The 18,976-nt window shown below is 40.1% G+C and overlaps 1 protein-coding gene across 1 annotated transcript in view; it reads right to left on the reverse strand.

Moving 5' to 3' along the window:
• ADAMTS2 (ADAM metallopeptidase with thrombospondin type 1 motif 2) overlaps window positions 1–18,976 on the reverse strand; it is a 470,846-nt gene that overhangs the window by 22,914 nt on the left and 428,956 nt on the right. The window contains exons 15-18 of the mRNA XM_069102579.1: window positions 16,497–16,577; window positions 7,469–7,632; window positions 3,472–3,628; window positions 669–801 (exon numbers count right to left, since the gene is read on the reverse strand). Coding sequence (XP_068958680.1) covers window positions 669–801; window positions 3,472–3,628; window positions 7,469–7,632; window positions 16,497–16,577 — 535 coding nt within the window. The remainder of the gene's footprint in view (window positions 1–668; window positions 802–3,471; window positions 3,629–7,468; window positions 7,633–16,496; window positions 16,578–18,976) is intronic.

An 18,976-nucleotide genomic window follows, 5' to 3' on the forward strand; every position in this document is an offset into this window, starting at 1 on the left:
TGTCTATTATGACACTTACCTGCCTATGAAAAGCATTAGTATTATAACCATCCTTGTTCTACAGATCTGCCTGCAATATACAATATACTTATATATATAACATATATATTATAGTATATGTTACTATTTGTATATTATATTATACATATAGTATAATATATGTATGTGTAATATATACATTATATATAAACACAATATATGTATGTATGTATATATACACACACACATAAGATATATATATATATATATATTTAACATACAGCAGACTTTAGATCTCTGAATAGTCAGGCTGGTTGATTCTCCTACTCAGAAGCCAGCAGGAGCTACCTTCTCAGAAGAGTCATTTCTTCTTACAAAAGGATTGACAAAATAAGCAGAAGACTAATTCTGCAACAGGAATAGCTTCTTGCAGGGTGTTTAAGGCCAGCCCCAGAGAAGCAGGCTATTGGTTCAAGGGTGGGGGCTTATAGGGTAATTGTCCCCAATGAAGCTTTTCCGCTCCCCCATGTTTACATCTCCACTAATATGGACGTTGGGCAGGGTTCCCTTAGGGTTCTAGGGAATCTGGAGAAGACTCAGGGAGCCTGTTTCATGCAAGTGAGAAGTCTGACCTCTCTCTGGGGTTAGGGTGTGGAAGCAGGAGGTAGAGATTAAAGGAGAGCACTTACACTGGCTGAGAACACTCCTGAAGGTTGCATGTTCTGCGAATTGGCTTAGGCTTTGCAATGGAGTCACAATTACTTCGATGCACCATCTTGTGGTCCAATTTCCGTCGACAGCCATATCTGGTAAGCTGGAAACCTAGATTAGTGGGAAAAAAATTGCACAAGAGTTTATTAATATTTATGAGATGTTTCAGTCGTGTCTAACTCTTTGTGACCCAATTTGGGGTTTTCTTGGCAACGATAGTCTAGTGGTGTGCCATTTCCTTCTCCAGCTCATTTTACAGATGAGGAAACTGAGGCAACCAGGGTTAAGAGACTTGTCCAGGATCACACAGCTAGTGAGTGTCTGAGGCCAGATTTGAACTCAGGAAGATGAGTCTTCCTGACTCCAGGTCCAAAATTCTATCTACTGCACCACCTAGCTGCCCTAAGAGTTTATTTACATAAAGACATGTGAAGAAAAAGTCTAGGTTTCAGACCTGTAATGACCTCCATCTGAATCCAGCCATCAGTAATTCCCTTTTTTATCCTTATGCATTTTATAATATCCAAGCAAAAAATACAAGTCATTACAACACCTGTTGTACAAGATCCAATTACCAAGTCAGACACCAGACACCAGACACCAGGCACCAGACACCAGACACCAGACACCAGACAAATATGTCAATTTCATAAATAAAATGTGCTGCTTTTTCCCAGGGCAGTGAGGATTTTACCCAAATCAAACTACACTATGCTCTTCTCATATAGCAGGCCTCATTTGCAGGGATATTCTTGGTCATAACTCTCCCTTACTTATGCTTTGTATCACTTTAATAAAACCAGTCTTGCTTATGCATTGATTTACATTGACATGATATTCCCACAACTTAGACCCTCCTAGGCTTAGAGAAAAGATGGGAAAGAGAGAGGGGGAGAGAGAGGAAGGGAGAGAGGAAAAGAAGGAGGGAAAGGGGAAAGAGGTAGGTGAGAGGGGGAAGGAGTGAGAGACAGGGAGGGGGAGAAGAAGGGAGAGGGAGAGAGAAAGGTAGAGGGAGAGAGGCAAAACTTCTGACAGAGTTATTATTGGTATCAACAATTCACTGGCCTATGGAATCCCTACCCTTCTGGTGCTTTTCATGCAAATGACCATGGAAGGTTCATGGAAAGATGACTTCTTGGAATTTGAGAGCTGGGGGTAGGACTGGGAATTGAGTCTATCTCATCCAACTCCTAACAGTATTCCTGACAACTCTCTACCTGAATACCCCCAGTGAGGGGGAGCTCACTACTGAGTGAGCTATCCATTCCATTATTCTATAGCTCTGATTGCTCAGATATTCTTTATGTCGTGCCAAAGTCTTAATACTCCTGTAATTTCCCTGTATTTATCCTAGTTCTGTCCTCTAGGGTCAAGCAGAACAACCAATTAACAAGCATTTATTAAATTTTGTTGGGCACTAGGGATAGAAACAGACGAACATGAATTCCAGGGGAAATAACATAAAATGAAAGAATTGACCTAGATGGCACCTGAGGGTCTTTTAAATTCTAGATGCATATCTATAAGCCTTTATACATATGTATACATATATAGAAAATATATTCAAAACAAATGTTGGGTAATTTTGTGTGGAAGGCTCTAGTGGCTGGAGGGGGTGGGGATCCAGAAAGACCTCTTGAGCAGAGCTTTGAAACGAAGGAGGGATGAGTAGAGATCATGGTGAAGAAGTGGTTCATCCTAGGTCTGGGGGACAGCCTGTACAAAGGTGTGGATGTGGGAGATGGACCAGCATGTGTTCTACCCAACAAGGAGGCTAATTTGATTGGCCTGAAGAGTGTAAGAAGGTGAGTGATGTATAATAAATATAGAAAGGTAGGTTTGAGCTGGACTGTGAAGGGCTTTAAAATCAGACAGAAGGGCTTGTATTAGACCCTAGGGGTAGTAAGGAACATCTGGAATTTATTGAACATTGGAATGACTTGGTCAAATCTGTGCTTTGGAAAAAAAGTCACTGATAGCAGTGTAAGAGAATGAATTGGGACCTGAATGCAAGGAAACCAATCAAAGGCTATGATGATAGTCCAGGTAAGGGAGTGATCAAGGATTGAACTAGGGTGATGGCTGTGATAGAGGGAAGGATGTGAGGAATTTCCACTTTGGTATTATGATCCCCAAACCAACCCATTCAAAAGAGGGATTCCTTATTTTTCTCTTCAAACTTAATCCATTTCTCAACATCCCTCCCTCCCTATCCATCTCTGACAATGACATCTCTATTTTCTCTGTTACCCCATCCTGAAACTCTGACTCCTCCCTCTACTTCCCCTCATCTCTTCACAAAGGCTCCTCTCCAACCCAATAGCTGCTCAGTTACCAAGTCCTTTGGATACTTCACACATAATCTTTCTCCCATTAATTTCATTTGCTTCTTTTCTATTTCTCTTGCCTCTATCTGAGTCTAAGTCCTTATCATGCTCAGAGCTGACAGAAGACCATTTAACTTTTGTTTTAACATTTCCAGAAATGGGGAACTCACAATTTCTTTACTAAGTCCTTTTTGACTTGGGATTGCTAGAAAGTTTTCCCCTCTGTCTTGCTCAAGATTCTAATTCCCTATTAAACACAAGCATTTATGGTACCTATTATTCACATACTCATGCTAGCCCTTCATCATGCCCCTTTTTCATTGTTACTGAAATATTCTGCATGTTTCCCCCATGGCACTGAGTGCTCCTGGAAGACAAGAACCAGGTCTCAGGTCTCTTTTTCTGGCTTCCCTTATTGCAAAGCTCTCTTTCTGAATGAGGGTAAGGGACTTACCTCCTCCACACGGCTTGGAACACTGAGTCCATTTCTTCAGGGCCCACTCATGGCTCACTGCGTCTTCCACAACATTGTTGTTGTCAACATTCAGGGAGTCCTCGTGGATCATGTACTTGTAGGTCAAAGAGATCTTGGCATCACCATGAGGAATGACCTACGCATACGGATAGATGCCACAGGGGATTTAGAACACATTCACAAGGCATGCCCTGACTTCTTTCTAGGTGGCTGACTCATCCTCCCTCCCAGTATTTGGAGGAAAGGGTAACACAGTTTAGACCCACAAAGAAGATCTTTCTCCCTCACAGGATATATTGAGGATGTACAACTTTTAGCAGGTGGTCATTTGGGAAGCCTGGTTTGAGGTAGGGTGGACTAGAATTCTAACTTCTTTCTCTCACAGGTTATTCTCTGTCTTACATTTTCTCTTGTTTATCAGGGATCTTTACTCACTAAAGACACATGTTCCTGGATGTTGTTTTGAACAAATGTGCAATATTCCAATTTAGCTGAGGGAAAATAGGAAGGAAGAGGGCAACTCCCCCCTCCCCTACCAATTGCCACATAGGAGGGAAGAACAAATTTACTTTAGATTCATTCTCTCTCCTGCCTCTGAGCCCTTGTAAAGTTGGATCTCCATGCCTTCATACATAAAATGCTCTCTCTCTCTCTCTCTCTCTCTCTCTCTCTCTCTCTCTCTCTCCCCCTCTCCCTTCCTTTCCCTCTCCCTTTCTCCCTCCTTCCCTTCCTCTCTCTCTCTCTCTTAGAATACCTCATTTCCTTTCAGGCTCAGATCAAATACTATCTCCATCAAGAGGCCTCTACTAATTTTCCCTTGTTCCTAGTCCTTGCCCTATCTCTTTTGTCATCACTGTGTGTTTCTGCATATATCGTATATATTTACCATTGAATATGTTGCCTCCCCAGTAAGAATTTTTTTTCTTGAGAAAGGGAATTTCTCACTTTTATGTTTATATCCCCATCACTAAGCAGAATGCCTTATATGTAAGTGGTATTTAATAAATGCTTGCCAATTAACTGATTTATTGGTGTTAATCTGTTTGCACAGAGCAAAACACCCCAGTAAACCACTCTAATTATACTGAGACCCAATGACAAAGGACAGTATGTAACCATCTGTTTCTAATCTGTCCTACCCATTTCTAATCTAAATGTATAGAAAAGGCCAATTCTAATCTGCCCTGCCCACCCGCCATTCCAGCCTTTATGATCTATCATGAACAACAGAGGGTGAGTAGAGCTGTTTGGTTGTGAGGATGGGGCCCAAGACTTGCACTGTGGAGTTTATGCTGGACAGAGTCAGAGAGAGAATTCCTCCACGTAAATACCACTATTCAGTGGGAGCAGTTTCTTTGAGAACTATGGAGATTTCAGTATCTAGACTGTTTCAAATCCATGTCACCAAGACCATAACTGGCATATATGAACAGATTCCAGAATAGCTATTTTGAGTCGATACAAGTAACTTAAGGACAAAGAAAATTAATTCAACCTCAGTTGGTCATAGCCCTAAGCTCTCAAGTCATCAACTTCATCTGACCAGAGACATGGGATGAATTCAAAAGAGCCCCATTCCACTTTGTGTGATCCCAATTGTAGTTCCAATTGTCATTTGGGGCAATATATCTAAACCGGGGGAGGGGTCTACAGGGATCTGGAGAGAAGAGTAATGGTTTTGAATGGTTTTGTTGGTCATGTGACTCAAAGTTATTGGGCACAATTAGTTCAGTCAATAGGAGGGTCTTTTTATTTACCTTGATGTTATTTTATACCAAAAATATTTTTTCTATCTCCCTCATCATGATTTTGGATGGTTAATATGGTGATCTGGATGTGACCAAGAGTTCCTGTAGGCTATGCCTTTTGGGCACAGAGTCTATCAAGTTTTTATCAAACTGGAAAGGTGACAGATGTCTGTTCTCTGAGGACTAGCCTAGTCAAGTTGGAGAGCCTTGTTACCACAAGGTAGGCCCCTATAGGTGATGAATTCATTAGCCATACTTCCTCAATACTTCAGGCTGATACTTGGACAAAAGATACATTGTCCATTGCCAGGCCCTACTTCAAAGGCTTTTCAGTCTGGTAGGACCTACAGTATCTGGAACTTTCCTGGCACAGTCTTCGAAAACCCAAGGTCACTACTCTATGCCAGGCATTGTATTGAGCCTTGAGGATACAAAATTGAAACAATCTCTGCCTTCAAGGTGCTTACATTGTGATGGGGGAAACAAAAGGTAAAAAATATAGGTACATATAAGACATAGAATAAATAGAAGGGAGTATCAGAGGGGAAGGCATTAGTGGCTGGGACTGGGGGAAAGGTCTCTTGCAGAAGCAGCATTTGAGCTGAGTCTTGAAAGAAGCCAAGGATTCTAAAAGGCCTTGGCCACACCACAATTAGGAGACAACACAGGACTTCAATGGAGAGTAACTCATATGACAGACAAAAATACAAAATGGCACTCAGTCCTGTGTAGTACCCTTTTGCCTCTGTCACTCTTTTGCTGGGACCCCTTGGCTTCTTAGTATACTAGAAGTTTTGAAATATCCAAATATAAGTACTGTTTATTACTAGAGTTGATAATCATCCATGATTGATATATGGATTATGATAAGATTTAGTGAACGTAATTTCCATCCCAACTAAATCACAGATCCTTGATATACTGATGAATTTTTAATGCGGTCCATTGGCATCAGACCCACCAAAATGTATATGACTCTTCTGGGGGGCAGTGGTACAGAGGTTACTGACAGACACAGACCTTGGTCTCTAGAGTAGGGGTAGGAACATCAGCATAGGAGAGAGAAAGCTACTCATGAATCCTTCCTATCCAGAACATTAGGTGAGAATTTGCTGGAACATTTTTCACCATTTCCTACATAGCCACTTCCTTTCTTTGTCCTTCCCACTTCGAAGCAAGGCAGTAAATCATGAAATTTAAAGCTGAAAAGGACCTCAGATGTCAACTCCCTCATTTTATAGTTGAGGAAAGGGAGGCTCAAAGAGGTTATATCTTAGTAAACACAGGTAGTAAGTAGCAGAACTGGAATTTGAATTGGTCTTGGGCCAGCTAGATGGCATGATGGATATAGATTGCCAGGTCTGTAATTGAGAAGACTCACCTTCATGAATTAAAATCCAGCCTCAGACACTTACTAGCTGTGTGACCCTGGTGAGTCACTTAACACTGCCTCAGTTTCCTCATCTGTAAAATGAGCTGAAGAAGGAAATGGCAAACCACTCCAGTATCTTTGCCAAGAAAATCCCAAACAGGGTCATGAAGAGTTGGACATGACTGGAAAAAAAGACAACAACTATGCTATCCAATTCTATGGTCTTCCTACCTTATCACCCTGGCGACATTACCAACAGGGCTTAACTTTAGATGACCTGAGGTTCCCCAGAGGCAGAAGAAGTTTAGCTGACATTTAATGAATACTGGGAAACTAAAAACCACTGCTCAAACGGCAGGCCTTGGGGAAAAGAAACTCTATGACAATAATGAGATAATTTCAGAGAGACTTGGAATAGCATACTAGGACTCCAGAGAAAATCTAGAATTCTAAATGTCCACCCAGCTGCATGTCTTAATCTATGTTTGAGGATGTTTTCATTTTCCAGAATCTCTACCCCAGGCTGTCTAGCTATGGTCCTGGCAGCACTGTCTTTTATCTCCAACACTGTTCTTGTATTTATTTCATATATACTTATGTATATGCAAGTTATGGAGATAATAACCAAGTAGAAAATAAGCTCCTTGAAGGCAGGAATTATCTCATTTTTGCCTTTGTATCCTTGGCACCCAGCACAATGCCTGATACATAATAGGTTCTTAATAAATGCCTGTTGATTGATTTTTCTGACATATAGCCAACAGAAGTTAAAAGATGCTTTTTGAAATGAATGCCTTGGAGAGCCTAGGGATTCCTCATAGAGCTTCAGAGGTTCCCTGCTTGCCTTCAAACTCACCAGCACTGTTATGGCACCATAGAGAGGGCCCATTGTCTGGACAGTTTCTCGATCGTCATCATTTCGATATTCCCATTCCACACCCATGTCAATGAAGACCTTGGAATCAGGAATCAAGTTTTCCTCATTCAAAACAAACTTCCCCGTCTCTTGGTTCTTGATGGCTGGGGATCCAAAAGAGAAACCAACCCCCATCCAAAGTCAGGGCTTAGCCAATATAGGAGAAAGGAAAGCAATGAGTTAGAGGAAAGGGCTTTGTGTCTGCCAGGAAAGTTGGAACAGGCCCAGGCTGTCACCCTTAGGCTTAGGGGCCCATAACCTCCTTGGTTAAAGCATTCAAATTCGATAGAATAGTTGGAGGCACTTGGTCGGGCTTCCCAGCTTCCCCAACATATCCACATGTGAATGCCCCTGTGGAAGTAAAGGCCACACATTTAGCTGTATCCACCCATGATTCGGTTGCATTGCTTGCCAAAGGTCCCATTCTTGAGATCATGGAGCTAGAAAGAATCATTGAGACAATCTTGTCAAACCCTCTCCTTATACTGATGAGGAAACTGAGGCTCAGAAAGGGAAAGTGACTTGCTGTCTCAAGGCCACACAACAGAGCTAGGCTTTAGACAGAGTTTACATGACTACAGAGATACCTTTTCCCCCTATAATATCAAGCTGATCACATCAAGAAAACTGACCAAGTCTGTTATCTTATACTTCATATGATTACTAGATTGAAAGAGATCACCAGTGACTTCCCCAGTATGCCAAAGGCTAAAGAATATAGTCATAGTAAGAGAACTGAGGCTTCTTGTTTAATGCTACCTCAGCATTAACGATGCTCTGCTTCACTCCCGGGAGAATAGTGAAGGTAGAAACAGCACCAACCTTCCTGTTCCTATGTCTCTGTTACAATATGCTTTCCCTAATGGAACTGACCTGGGGCATTTCAGGAGGGTTGGAAGGAGATATTCCATGTAGCACTGTCCACCAGGGTACATGCAGAAAATGTATAATACAAGTCACAAAATTACCTGTCATGAATGTTCCCCTGAGGTTTTGCCCACCTGAAGGGGGAAGACACCTCAATACGGTTGTGGAGAAATACTGGAAAGAACACTGGATTTTGACTTGGGTTCAAATGTTGACTCTGCTTCTTACTACCTATGTGATCTTGGCACTTAAATTCTCTGGGCTTCCATTTTCTGCTCTATAAATGGATGGGCTCTAAGGTCTTTTCCAGTTCTGAATCTCAGGATACTATATAGGTACAAGCCTCCATGTCAGCAAAGTAGCTGTGAGAGGTATATCCTAAATGCTATAATAAGAAACTGTTACTAAGATAGAGATCTGAACGATTCATGGGTGGAATGAATGGGTCATTAGCTAGACATCCACTCCAGTTAAAAATTATCTATGAGAATCTCAATCAATTCCATCACAGTGCAATAGAAGAGTTTCAGTTAGTATTCAGATGAATGATGAATGAGATGCCTTGATACTAATTAGAAAAAAACCAGATGATCAGAGTTGGAAGAGCCCCCAGAAACCATCTAGTTCAACCTATACTGGTATGAGAATTCCCTGATAGTCAAGAATTGGTCATCCAGTGCCCATCATTCCCCATTGGGGAATGGCTGAACAAGTTGTGGTATATGAATGTAATGGAATACTATTGTGCTATAAGAAATGATGATCAGGCAGACTTCAGAAAAACCTGGAAAGACTTTTATGAACTGATGCTTAGTGAAGTGAACAGAACCAACATTGTGCTATGACCAACTTTGATAGACTTATCTCTTCTTAGCAATGTAAGGTTCTAAGACAACTCCAAAAGACTCACAATGGAAAATGCTGTCCACATCCAGAGAAAGAACTATGGAGTCTGAATGCAGATCAGAGCATGTTATTTGCTCTCTCTTTTTTGTTTGTTTCTTCTTTCTTGTGGTTTTTCCCATTGGTTCTAATTCTTCTTTACAACATGGCTCATGTGAAAACAGGTTTAATATGAATGTATATATAGAGCCTATATCAAATTACATGCCATCTTGGGGTGGGAGGAGGGGAGAGATAGGGAGAAAATTTGGAACTCAAAATCTTATGGAAGTGAATGTTGAAAACTAAAAATAAATAAATTAATTAAAAAAAAAGAAAAAAGAATTGGTCATCCAGGCTTTGCTTGAAGGCGTTCATTGAGAGGGAAACCCCTGTTTCCTAAGGTAGTTCATTCTTCTCCTGGATAGTTCTAATTGTTAGGAAGTTTTCTTTACTCATCAAGGGAATTCCCTTACTTTATCAAGTCTAAATCTGCACCTTTGTACTTTTCACCTCTACTTGTACTGCCCTCTGGGATCTATAGAAAGAAGTAAAATCCTTCCTCCAAATACCTGAAGATAGCTCTTAAGTCTCCCTGAGTCTTTTCTTTCCCAAACTAAACTCCTCAGTTCATTCAACCAATTATTTATCATCTTGGTTGCTGCCCCCATCCTGGCCCCTTTCCAGTTTTTCCATGTGGTCCCCAGAACTGAACACACTACTCCAAACATATATCAATCAGGACAGAGTACAACAGGATAATTCTCCCTAGTTTTAGACACTAGATGTCTCTTAATGCAGTCTTTTTTTTGGGGGGGGGGGCTACATTATCATATTATTGAAGTGCTTGATGGAACTGGCAATCCACAAAACCTCCCCTGCTATATAATTTTTAGATCTACCGTTGACCATTCTTACTTTTCTCATCTTGTGCTTGTCAAACAGATTTTCTGATTTAATTGTAGGACTCTAAATTTATACCTATTATATTTAATCTTATTAGAGCTTTCTCAAGGTTGAGATTTATTTGGATTCTGACTCCTATCTAACACTATCCAATATGTTAGCTATTCCTTCCAGCTTTATGCCATTTGCAAATTTGATAAGCATGACATTTAGACCTTTATCTAAATCACTGATAGAAATGTAAAACAGCACAGAGCTCAAACACAGATCTCTGGGGGCATCTGCTTGAGATCTTCCAAGATGATATTGAACCACTAATAGCAACTTTTGGTATCCATTTATTCTGAATCCATCTAATTGTGATACCACATTTTCCCATTTTTTTCAATGAGAACTATATAAGAGACTTGTCATAATTTCCTAAAATCTAGATAAATTATATCTTCAGCACTCCCTATTACCAGTCTAATAATCAAATCTAATTACCAGATTCTAATACCAATTCCAATACCATTGCCAGATCTAATAATCAATAATCAAAAAAGGAATGAGTTTAGCCTTTCATGGTCTGTTCTTGAACCCAGGATTGCTATTTCTTATCCCTACTTCTTTTTCTCTAGAAGCTTACTAACCCTTCCATTAATACTACATTTGAGAATTTTTACATGAATTACATTCAAGTTCACTGACCTATAGTGAACAGACTCCATTTTCTACACCCCATTTCCCCCTCTGAAAGTCAGTGACTGGCTCAGTAACCACATTTGCCAGTTCTTTTACTATATAAGGATATAATTCATCGGATCCTGGTAACTTGAACTCATAAAAGGTAGCTAATGGACTCCCACCTACCACTATTATCTCACTGCTTACCTTGGATATCAACTCCTTATTAGTTTATGTTTGCTCTGTCCTTACTTGCTGAAAGATTGTTCTCCTTGGCAGAGAAAATAGAAGCAAAAGCAGAACTGAACATCTCTTCTTCTCACCATCTTCAGTTATCACTGTTTGATCCAGACCAAGTAATGCTCCTATCCCTTCTTTCTCCCCCCTAACCCCTGCCAATATAGCATAAAAATTATTTTGTTAACCTTAGCTTCCTTCATTTGCCTCAGTCCATTTTGAGTTTTAGAATGCTTGACATTACTATTAAGGGAACATGCTATCCTTTATTCTCCATTATCTCATCTTCTGTATGTGTATTAAAAAAAAAAAGGTTAGTGAATTCCCTGTGTCACAACACTGATCTCTTTAGGTAAGCTTCCCCTATTCTACCTCATCAGAATTGCCTTTTCTTTTCATAACTTGGGTGTTTTGCTTACTGATGCGTAGGTGTGATCTGGAATTGATAGAAGGAATGATTTCTCATTGCATGCTGAGTTGGCATGAGAAGTTTGGAAAAGAGACACATTCTTTTTCATTCCTATTTCAAGAGAGGCCCATTCAATTACAGACTCTCTTTTGGACCAATTTTGTGGAAAGACAGACTTTGGGAAGCAGACATACAGGGGGGAGCTGGCTCCTCAATATGTCCCTTATTTTTACCATGCCACCCTAGAGACCTGGGGAGATTTTTTCCCCTTTTGGTTATATTGGAGCTTCTTTGTTGGTTGAGCTGAGATATCTTATTTCTCAGTGAGAGAGCTCATTTGTTCAGTTTATTTTCTGGTATATTTTAATTTGTATAGCTTTTCTGATTTTTGTTTGCTTTCTGCTTGGATAAGTGGGTTTATTCCCATATCACAATTCACAGTGATCTTTTGTGTAGCTATCATTCTGGGAAAGGAGCCAGGCCTACAAATATAAAATTGGGGCACCCCTTCCCCTTCAGGGGGTACTAACCAGGAAAGCACTCCTTGTGCTTTGTTTTCTTCTCTGGTTATTCTTATCTCATTCATTTTTGTTTAAATATCTGAGGTCGTAGGGTTTATTACATGTTTTTTCTTGGATTTTTTTTTTAGAATTTCATTCTTTTTTTTTTTTGGAGGGGGGAAGGCAAGGCAATTGGGGTTAAGTGACTTGCCAATGGTCACACAGTTAGTAAATGTCTCAAATGCCTGAGGCCGGATTTGAATTCAGATCCTCCTGACTCCAGGGCTGGTGCTCTATTCTAGCTGTCCCTAGAATTTTATTCTTGAGAGATTTCTATCCTTCCTAGGATGATTTCCCAATAAAATTTTGGTTCATGGGATCCTACCTATCCTTTCTCTAAACCTTTCAAAAATGCTTTCCTCAAATCTAAGCAGAGTTCATGTCACAGTGTGCCTTCCTGGCATTTCTCTTCTTCCCAATCACATGTCCTAATATGGCATGGTCACTTTATCCTCAAGGTTCTCTCATTTCTACCTTGGTTATTCCTTGTTGCTGAGAAAAAGTTATAGAATAAATGCCTCCCTCATTAGCTGTTCCCTTTTTAAAGGATGGAATTATCATTAAGCCACATTTTAAAAAGACTACTATCTGCTCTATTTTGGACAGAGAAAGAAAAAAAAGTCCAGTAGATTTCAGGATAGCTGAAATTTCTCATCACCATATATCATATGCCTGTTCCAGACCTATGATATGTTGCTGAATCTCACCTTCTTTCTGTCCCAGTGGTCACTCCAATGATAACATTACTTTTATTTCTTTCTCAGTTGATCTTCATCTAAATGCTTTCCAGTAGTTTTCATTTCTAGTTCCTGGACTTTTTACACATTTCTTAATCTGTAATAATGTGTGATCTCTTATATTTACCTATCCTGCTGCTTCTGAATAAGATATGTCCTTCCGAAGTCATAGTCTGATCATGGATCTCACCCTGTCAATTTAGTGGTAATTATAAAATTAAATTTGCCTGCTTGTGTTAAGATCTCTTGTTTACTTTCCTGGTTATTCATACTTTGTGTATTTTTGTATAAACAGCCGAGGCCTCAGGTTTTATTTCAGGGTTGTTTTTTTTTCTTGGATTTTTCTCAAGTGACTTTCAATGTCTATTCTTCTTACTACACTGTAACTACTTTTTATGGCACCTGGATTGTTGGATATTTGTAGGCTGTAGATATTTTACTCTGCCTTTTGAGTTTAAAATCCTTTTGATTATTTTTAAGCTTCCATGTGAGTACATTCTTATTAGCCATTGTTAAGTGGGCTCAATCATCTTCCAAGAGCCCATCATTCCCAAGTTTTAATCTATGGACCAGAAATCCAAATTCCTAGGTACCACCTTCTTATCTAGCTACGTACTTTTAAACCTGCCTTTTTCTTCTCCAGACTTCAATCAGTGGCAGTGATAGAAAACACCTATATACCTAAATCCTTCAGCTTTTTGCTTATGACTTCATAAACCTTAGCAATATTTACTGGATTCAGCATCAGTTTTGTCCATGTGAATTACCAAGACTGAAGAGCACCACTTGTGTCCATGTGAATTACCAAGAGTGAATAGTAATCATCTGTTTGGATAAATCTCAGAAGGTTCTCTGGCACATCCTGGATAAACTGCAGACCTTTATCTTATCATCAGCCACCTCAGTGAGCTTCTGCACAGAGCTGTATGCTCCCATCACTCGTCTCTTCTTCGGATCTTTCCTGAACAATCTCTTACCTGATAAGAGATCACAGCACCTGGCACATAGCAAATACTTCATAAATGCTTGCTGACCAACTGATTGATAACATCTGTAGATTCACAGGATCATTCCTTGGAGGGAAAGCAGTTGTTTCTTCATCAAGTAGTCCAGATCTCTTCTCTTTAGGTCTGTTGCTTCACTGGGGCTTTTTCTCTTTTATTTTCTGTGTACCATTCTTCTACCTTCATGCTACAGACACAGGTTAAGAGTCCCCTAGGGTAGCTAGGTAGTGAGTGCAGTGTATTGAAGACTTGAGTTCAAATCTATCCTCAGACATTCACTATCTGTGTGATCTTGGGCAAGTCACTTAGCCCTGTTTGCTTCAGTTTCCTCATCTATAAAATGAGCTGGAGAAGGAAATGGCAAACCACTCCAATATCTTTGCCAAGAAAAATGGGGCCATGAAGAGTCAGACATGATTGAAATAATTCAACAATCACAACTGTCTCTTTAGATCCCTTTTTTCTTCATCTTCGCTTTTATATTTAAGAAATATTTCATTCTCAATGATAATGTGAAAAATAGACAGTCCTTAAGTCTGCTTGCAGAGAGAGACAGGCCTGTATTTTAAGCAGAAATAACAATCATTTGTCCAACAATGTTGCACACTATATATATGTCAATGCAAAATTTACCATGTTCCCCACACTTGCTGTTAAGATCCTCCATCTAGGCTCTAATGCTAATAGTTTTCATGGAGAATTGTTGTGACAAACTGCTCTTGGGGTGTCTTCAGCTCTGGGATTATTCCTCTCTTTCTTGCCTTTTTAGCATCTTGACAATTTCATCTAACTTCCTCTTCCTTTTCACAGCCTCTACATTGTCTTACCAATATCCAGCTCTTTCCTCCTCTGCCCCTTTTCCTTCTTACATTGCCCTCTTTCTCCTCTTTTTCTTAACCAAGAGTCTTTTCCTCCTAAAGTCTTTCTTCCTCTTTTTACATGCTTCTGTTTAAATTCTTCTTCAAGCTCATTTCTTTTCTACCTCAGTCTAAGTTCTCTTCTCCTTCATTTTCTCAATTCCCCCCAACTCTTCCATACCCAAATTCAATCTCTGAGCTTCACAATTACTAAACCTTCCCACACCTTGCCAAATGATTCCCAATTCTGTCTCCCTCCCCTCCTTTTCCTCAGGGCCCTATATTGCTCTTGCCCAGCCTTCTACTTGCCCTTCCTCTTGCCCAACCTTCTACTACTGAAACACAGAGACTACTTTAACACATACAAACACTGCCGACATACTAAGGAAACTGGGGCCAAAGAGAAGATCAGACTTGTCTGAGGTCATACATCAGGCAAGAAATGCCGCTGCAACCTGATGCTGAGTTCACTTGTGCCACCCCACCAGACAATGCTGCCTCTCCTCAGGCAGGACCTGAAAGTGTGTGGGCACTTTTCAGCACACTGCCTAGACCTGGGCCCTCTGCAGAGGCAGGGAAGACCACCAGCCCATCCTGGATGGCTTGGGGGAAGGCCATGTGGTATAGTCCTAGAAAGACCACCAGGGTAAGTATTAGGAGACTGAAAACATCCCAGCTTCTTTCTAGACATTTGGTCTTAGGTAAATCAGTTTATTACTTTGGGTCTCAGTTGCCACATTTATAAGATAAGGACAATACCATCTTTCCCTGGATACCTCACAGAATCTGCAATAGTGTATGTGAAAGTATTAGGCTTCTGGGTGGTACAGTGGACAGAGTGCCAGGCACCTGGAGTCAGGAAGACCTGAATTCACATCTGGCCTCAGATATTTACTAGCTGTGTGATCCTGGGCAAGTCACTTAACCCTGTTTACCTCAGTTTCCTCATCTGTAAAATGAGTTGGAGGAAGAAATGGCAAACCACTCCAGGATCTTGGCCAAGAAAACCCCAAAAGAGATCATGATGAGTAGGTCATGGCTGAAAAATGACTGAACAACAACTAAAATGTGGAAGTGCTTTGTAAATTGTAAAGTGTTATGCAAATATGAGATAAGTTAAACACCCTTCACGGAATCATAGCACTGAGATCTGGAATGAATCTTAGACATCATCTGGTTTAACCTATTTTTTTTTATAGAGAAAGAAATTAAGCCTAGTAGATGTTAAGTGACTTATTCAAGGTCATATAAGTAGTTATATCTTACTTGGACTGGAATTTAGGTTCTCCGATTCAGAATCCAATTCTCTTTTTACTCTAATATGCTGCTTAGAGCTATCCTGGAATGGATATTATACCTTGATAAGTAGTGAATGCCCCATTCACTATTGGGAGGCTGGATGATCACTTGCCAGGGATGTCATGGAAGGAATATAATCTCTTCTTGGAGGCCCCATACAAAAGCATCTTGCTCCCTGATGGTCCCAGATTGTCTTCCATCCCAAAACAACCTCAAATTTTGGGGGGATTGGCTCACACAGATCAATGGACTGGGCTCAGTCCATTTTCCAATCTTGACTCATTCTCAGTCAATCTGAGAGCCCTAACTGCATTTGGGATATTATACCTACATTCATAGCTAATCTAATGAGTGGTTTTGTCAATTTTCCTCTCACACTCACCCTCTCAAGGAAGGATCTCAAAACTATATTACATAACTCCTATGAAGTATTTACAATGACAAGTTCCTCCAACTCAAATCCAGAGCCCTGCTGTAGGACTCACACTAATGCAAGCCAGTCATGCAAGGGACTCTAATGCCCAGAGCCATGAATTATACTCACCCAGGCTGTGATGGGTAGAATCTGTCTCTTGTATGAGCAAGTGTCTTGCCCCAGCTGGGATTTCAAACATCTTGACATAACCTTCATTAAGATAGTTAGAGAAAAAAAATGAGTTTATAATAGCTGAGCTACGTCCTGACCTACTCCAGGAGCTTGTGACGAGGGATGAATAAACAGGAAGATTATGTTGTTATAGTGTACATAGGTCACAATCACAGGTACACATGAATACACACAACACAGGAACACATTCAATGCATACATGTTCACAATCACATACACATACGATCATACAAACACACAATATAAGGATGTATACAATGTACATGTATCCATGGATATAAGTACTTATGAACATATACCTATTCAGAGTTGGTGTTTCACAAGGAGAACAATAACTAACCATAAGTGTGCCTGGAGTGAAATGTGTGTATGTGTGTGTGTGTGTGTGTGTGTGTGTATCTGTTTTTTCCCATCTGTCAGCTATAGTAATTGAGTCAGTGAAATGAAGCCACTTGCCCTAGGTCATTTGGCTCTAAAGCCTAGATGTACCACAAGCTGTATGGTAAACTCATAGACATTAATTTATAGTCACAATTAGTCAAAAGATTATGGGTCTATAAATACATCGTCCCCCATGTCCTACCAGGACCTAGCACTGTTCTAGTTACTGAGTATTTCAGGCACTATTTAGCGGAAGCCTTTTCTTTCAGTGACCTGAAGGGATAGGGTTCTTTAGAGGGGTTAGAGCGTTCCAGGCAGGGAATGTTGGAGCAGAGGTACAGAGACTGGAGTGGGCCTGCCAGCCATCAAGTTTAGGCAGAACCATGATGTTTGTTCGGGGACAAATGAAGCTGGAAATGTAGGCAAGAGCCAGATTCAAGAGGGCCTTGGATGCTTGACTGAGTTGATTTAGGGTGGTGAGGTTCTCTATCTGATATAAGACCTCCCAGGAGGTAGGAGGTAGTGACCAAGAGTGATGAACAGCATGATGTAGACCCTTCTCATACCAAGCAGAGTTGACTGAAATAGACACCTTTGGGGATGGGAGAGCCCCAAAGGACAAACTTTGAGTGAGAGGAAGCACGCCGGTCATGGCCTTGTGTCTAATTAGCTCCCTAGGAATGAACAAACCAACAGGTCAGAGTCTCAGCAGGCCTGAGAGATGGGGTCTGAGAGGTAGAGTCTATTAAATCTGAGGAGAATCTCAGAGCAAGAAAGGCTAAGGGGAGAGGCGGAATCTAAGGGGTTGAAGTTGACACCCTGGGGGCACTGTGACACTGGCCAGAAGCCCACACCTAAAAAAAAGGCAAGAGTGAGGAGGCTGGGAGTGATTGCAGTCATTCAGATATCATCAGACTGATTGAGAATCCTTGATCTCAGTGGAGAAGTACTTGGTTGTGTCGATGTAGTTTTAGTACCAGATGTCTGATTTCATCAGTGCAGGGTCAGTCCCATGAGAAAATGCCCTTTCCCATTTCAAATCTTAGAGTGTTGTCTGGGGAGGGAGAGGTTAAATGACTTGGCCAGGATCACACAGCTAGTAAGTGTCTGAAGCAAGATGTGAACCTAGACCTTCCTAATTCCACATTAGCCCAATCTGGTGGTTAAAAGAGCTAAAAAAAAAAAAACCCAACAAAAAAACCACACCTCACTGTCTGATGATGAAACATTTTGTCTCTTTAGTCCTACTTAGTAACCTGGAGTAGGAGTGATCCAGGTATGTGAATTTGAACAAATACCTCATCCCAATACTTTGGACAGGTGATTAAACTTTTTTGTCTCAGGACTCTGACACTATTAAAAATTGTTGTGGGCCTCTTTACACTTAAAAAATTACTGAAGACCCAAAGTGCTTTCATTTAAAAATTTTTATTTCATTATTTTATTATTCCATTATATTTTTATATTATTTATATTTATATATCGATATTTGTTGTATTAATAAATTAAAACTGATAATTTAAAAATATTTATACATTAATTTATTTTAAAAAATCATAAAACCATACCATGTTAATATAAATAACATACTTTTAATGAAAAAAAAGACCCTATATTTTCCCAAACAAAAATAATTTAGTGAGAAGGGTAGATTGTTTGTATATTTTTGAAAGTATCTTTAATGTCTGGAGACATTGGGATAATGTCTGAAGACAGATGGATTCTCATATCTGCTTCTGCATTCAATCTGATGTAATATATTGTTTTGGTTGATTTGTCGCAAAGATGTAGTTAGAAAAGGGAGGAGTATTTTGATAGACAAATAACATCTTAGTATTATGAAAATAGTTTTCATTTTAGAGATGCCTTGAAAGAGTTTCAGGGATACTCAGGGGTCTTCAAGACCACACTTTAAGAACTGTTGTTTTTTTTATCTCTGCCTTTATCCCATGGTTAACAGGTAATAATCAAAGACTTTGGAGAGGGATAGGTCATACCTATTCATTAGGAACATTCATATGGCAACATGTAGGGGA

This window comes from Petaurus breviceps, unplaced genomic scaffold, assembly GCF_028583685.1.
Source record: "Petaurus breviceps papuanus isolate PSGF00001 unplaced genomic scaffold, PetGlider_PUasm1.0 551, whole genome shotgun sequence".
NCBI classification, from domain to species: Eukaryota; Metazoa; Chordata; class Mammalia; order Diprotodontia; family Petauridae; genus Petaurus; species Petaurus breviceps.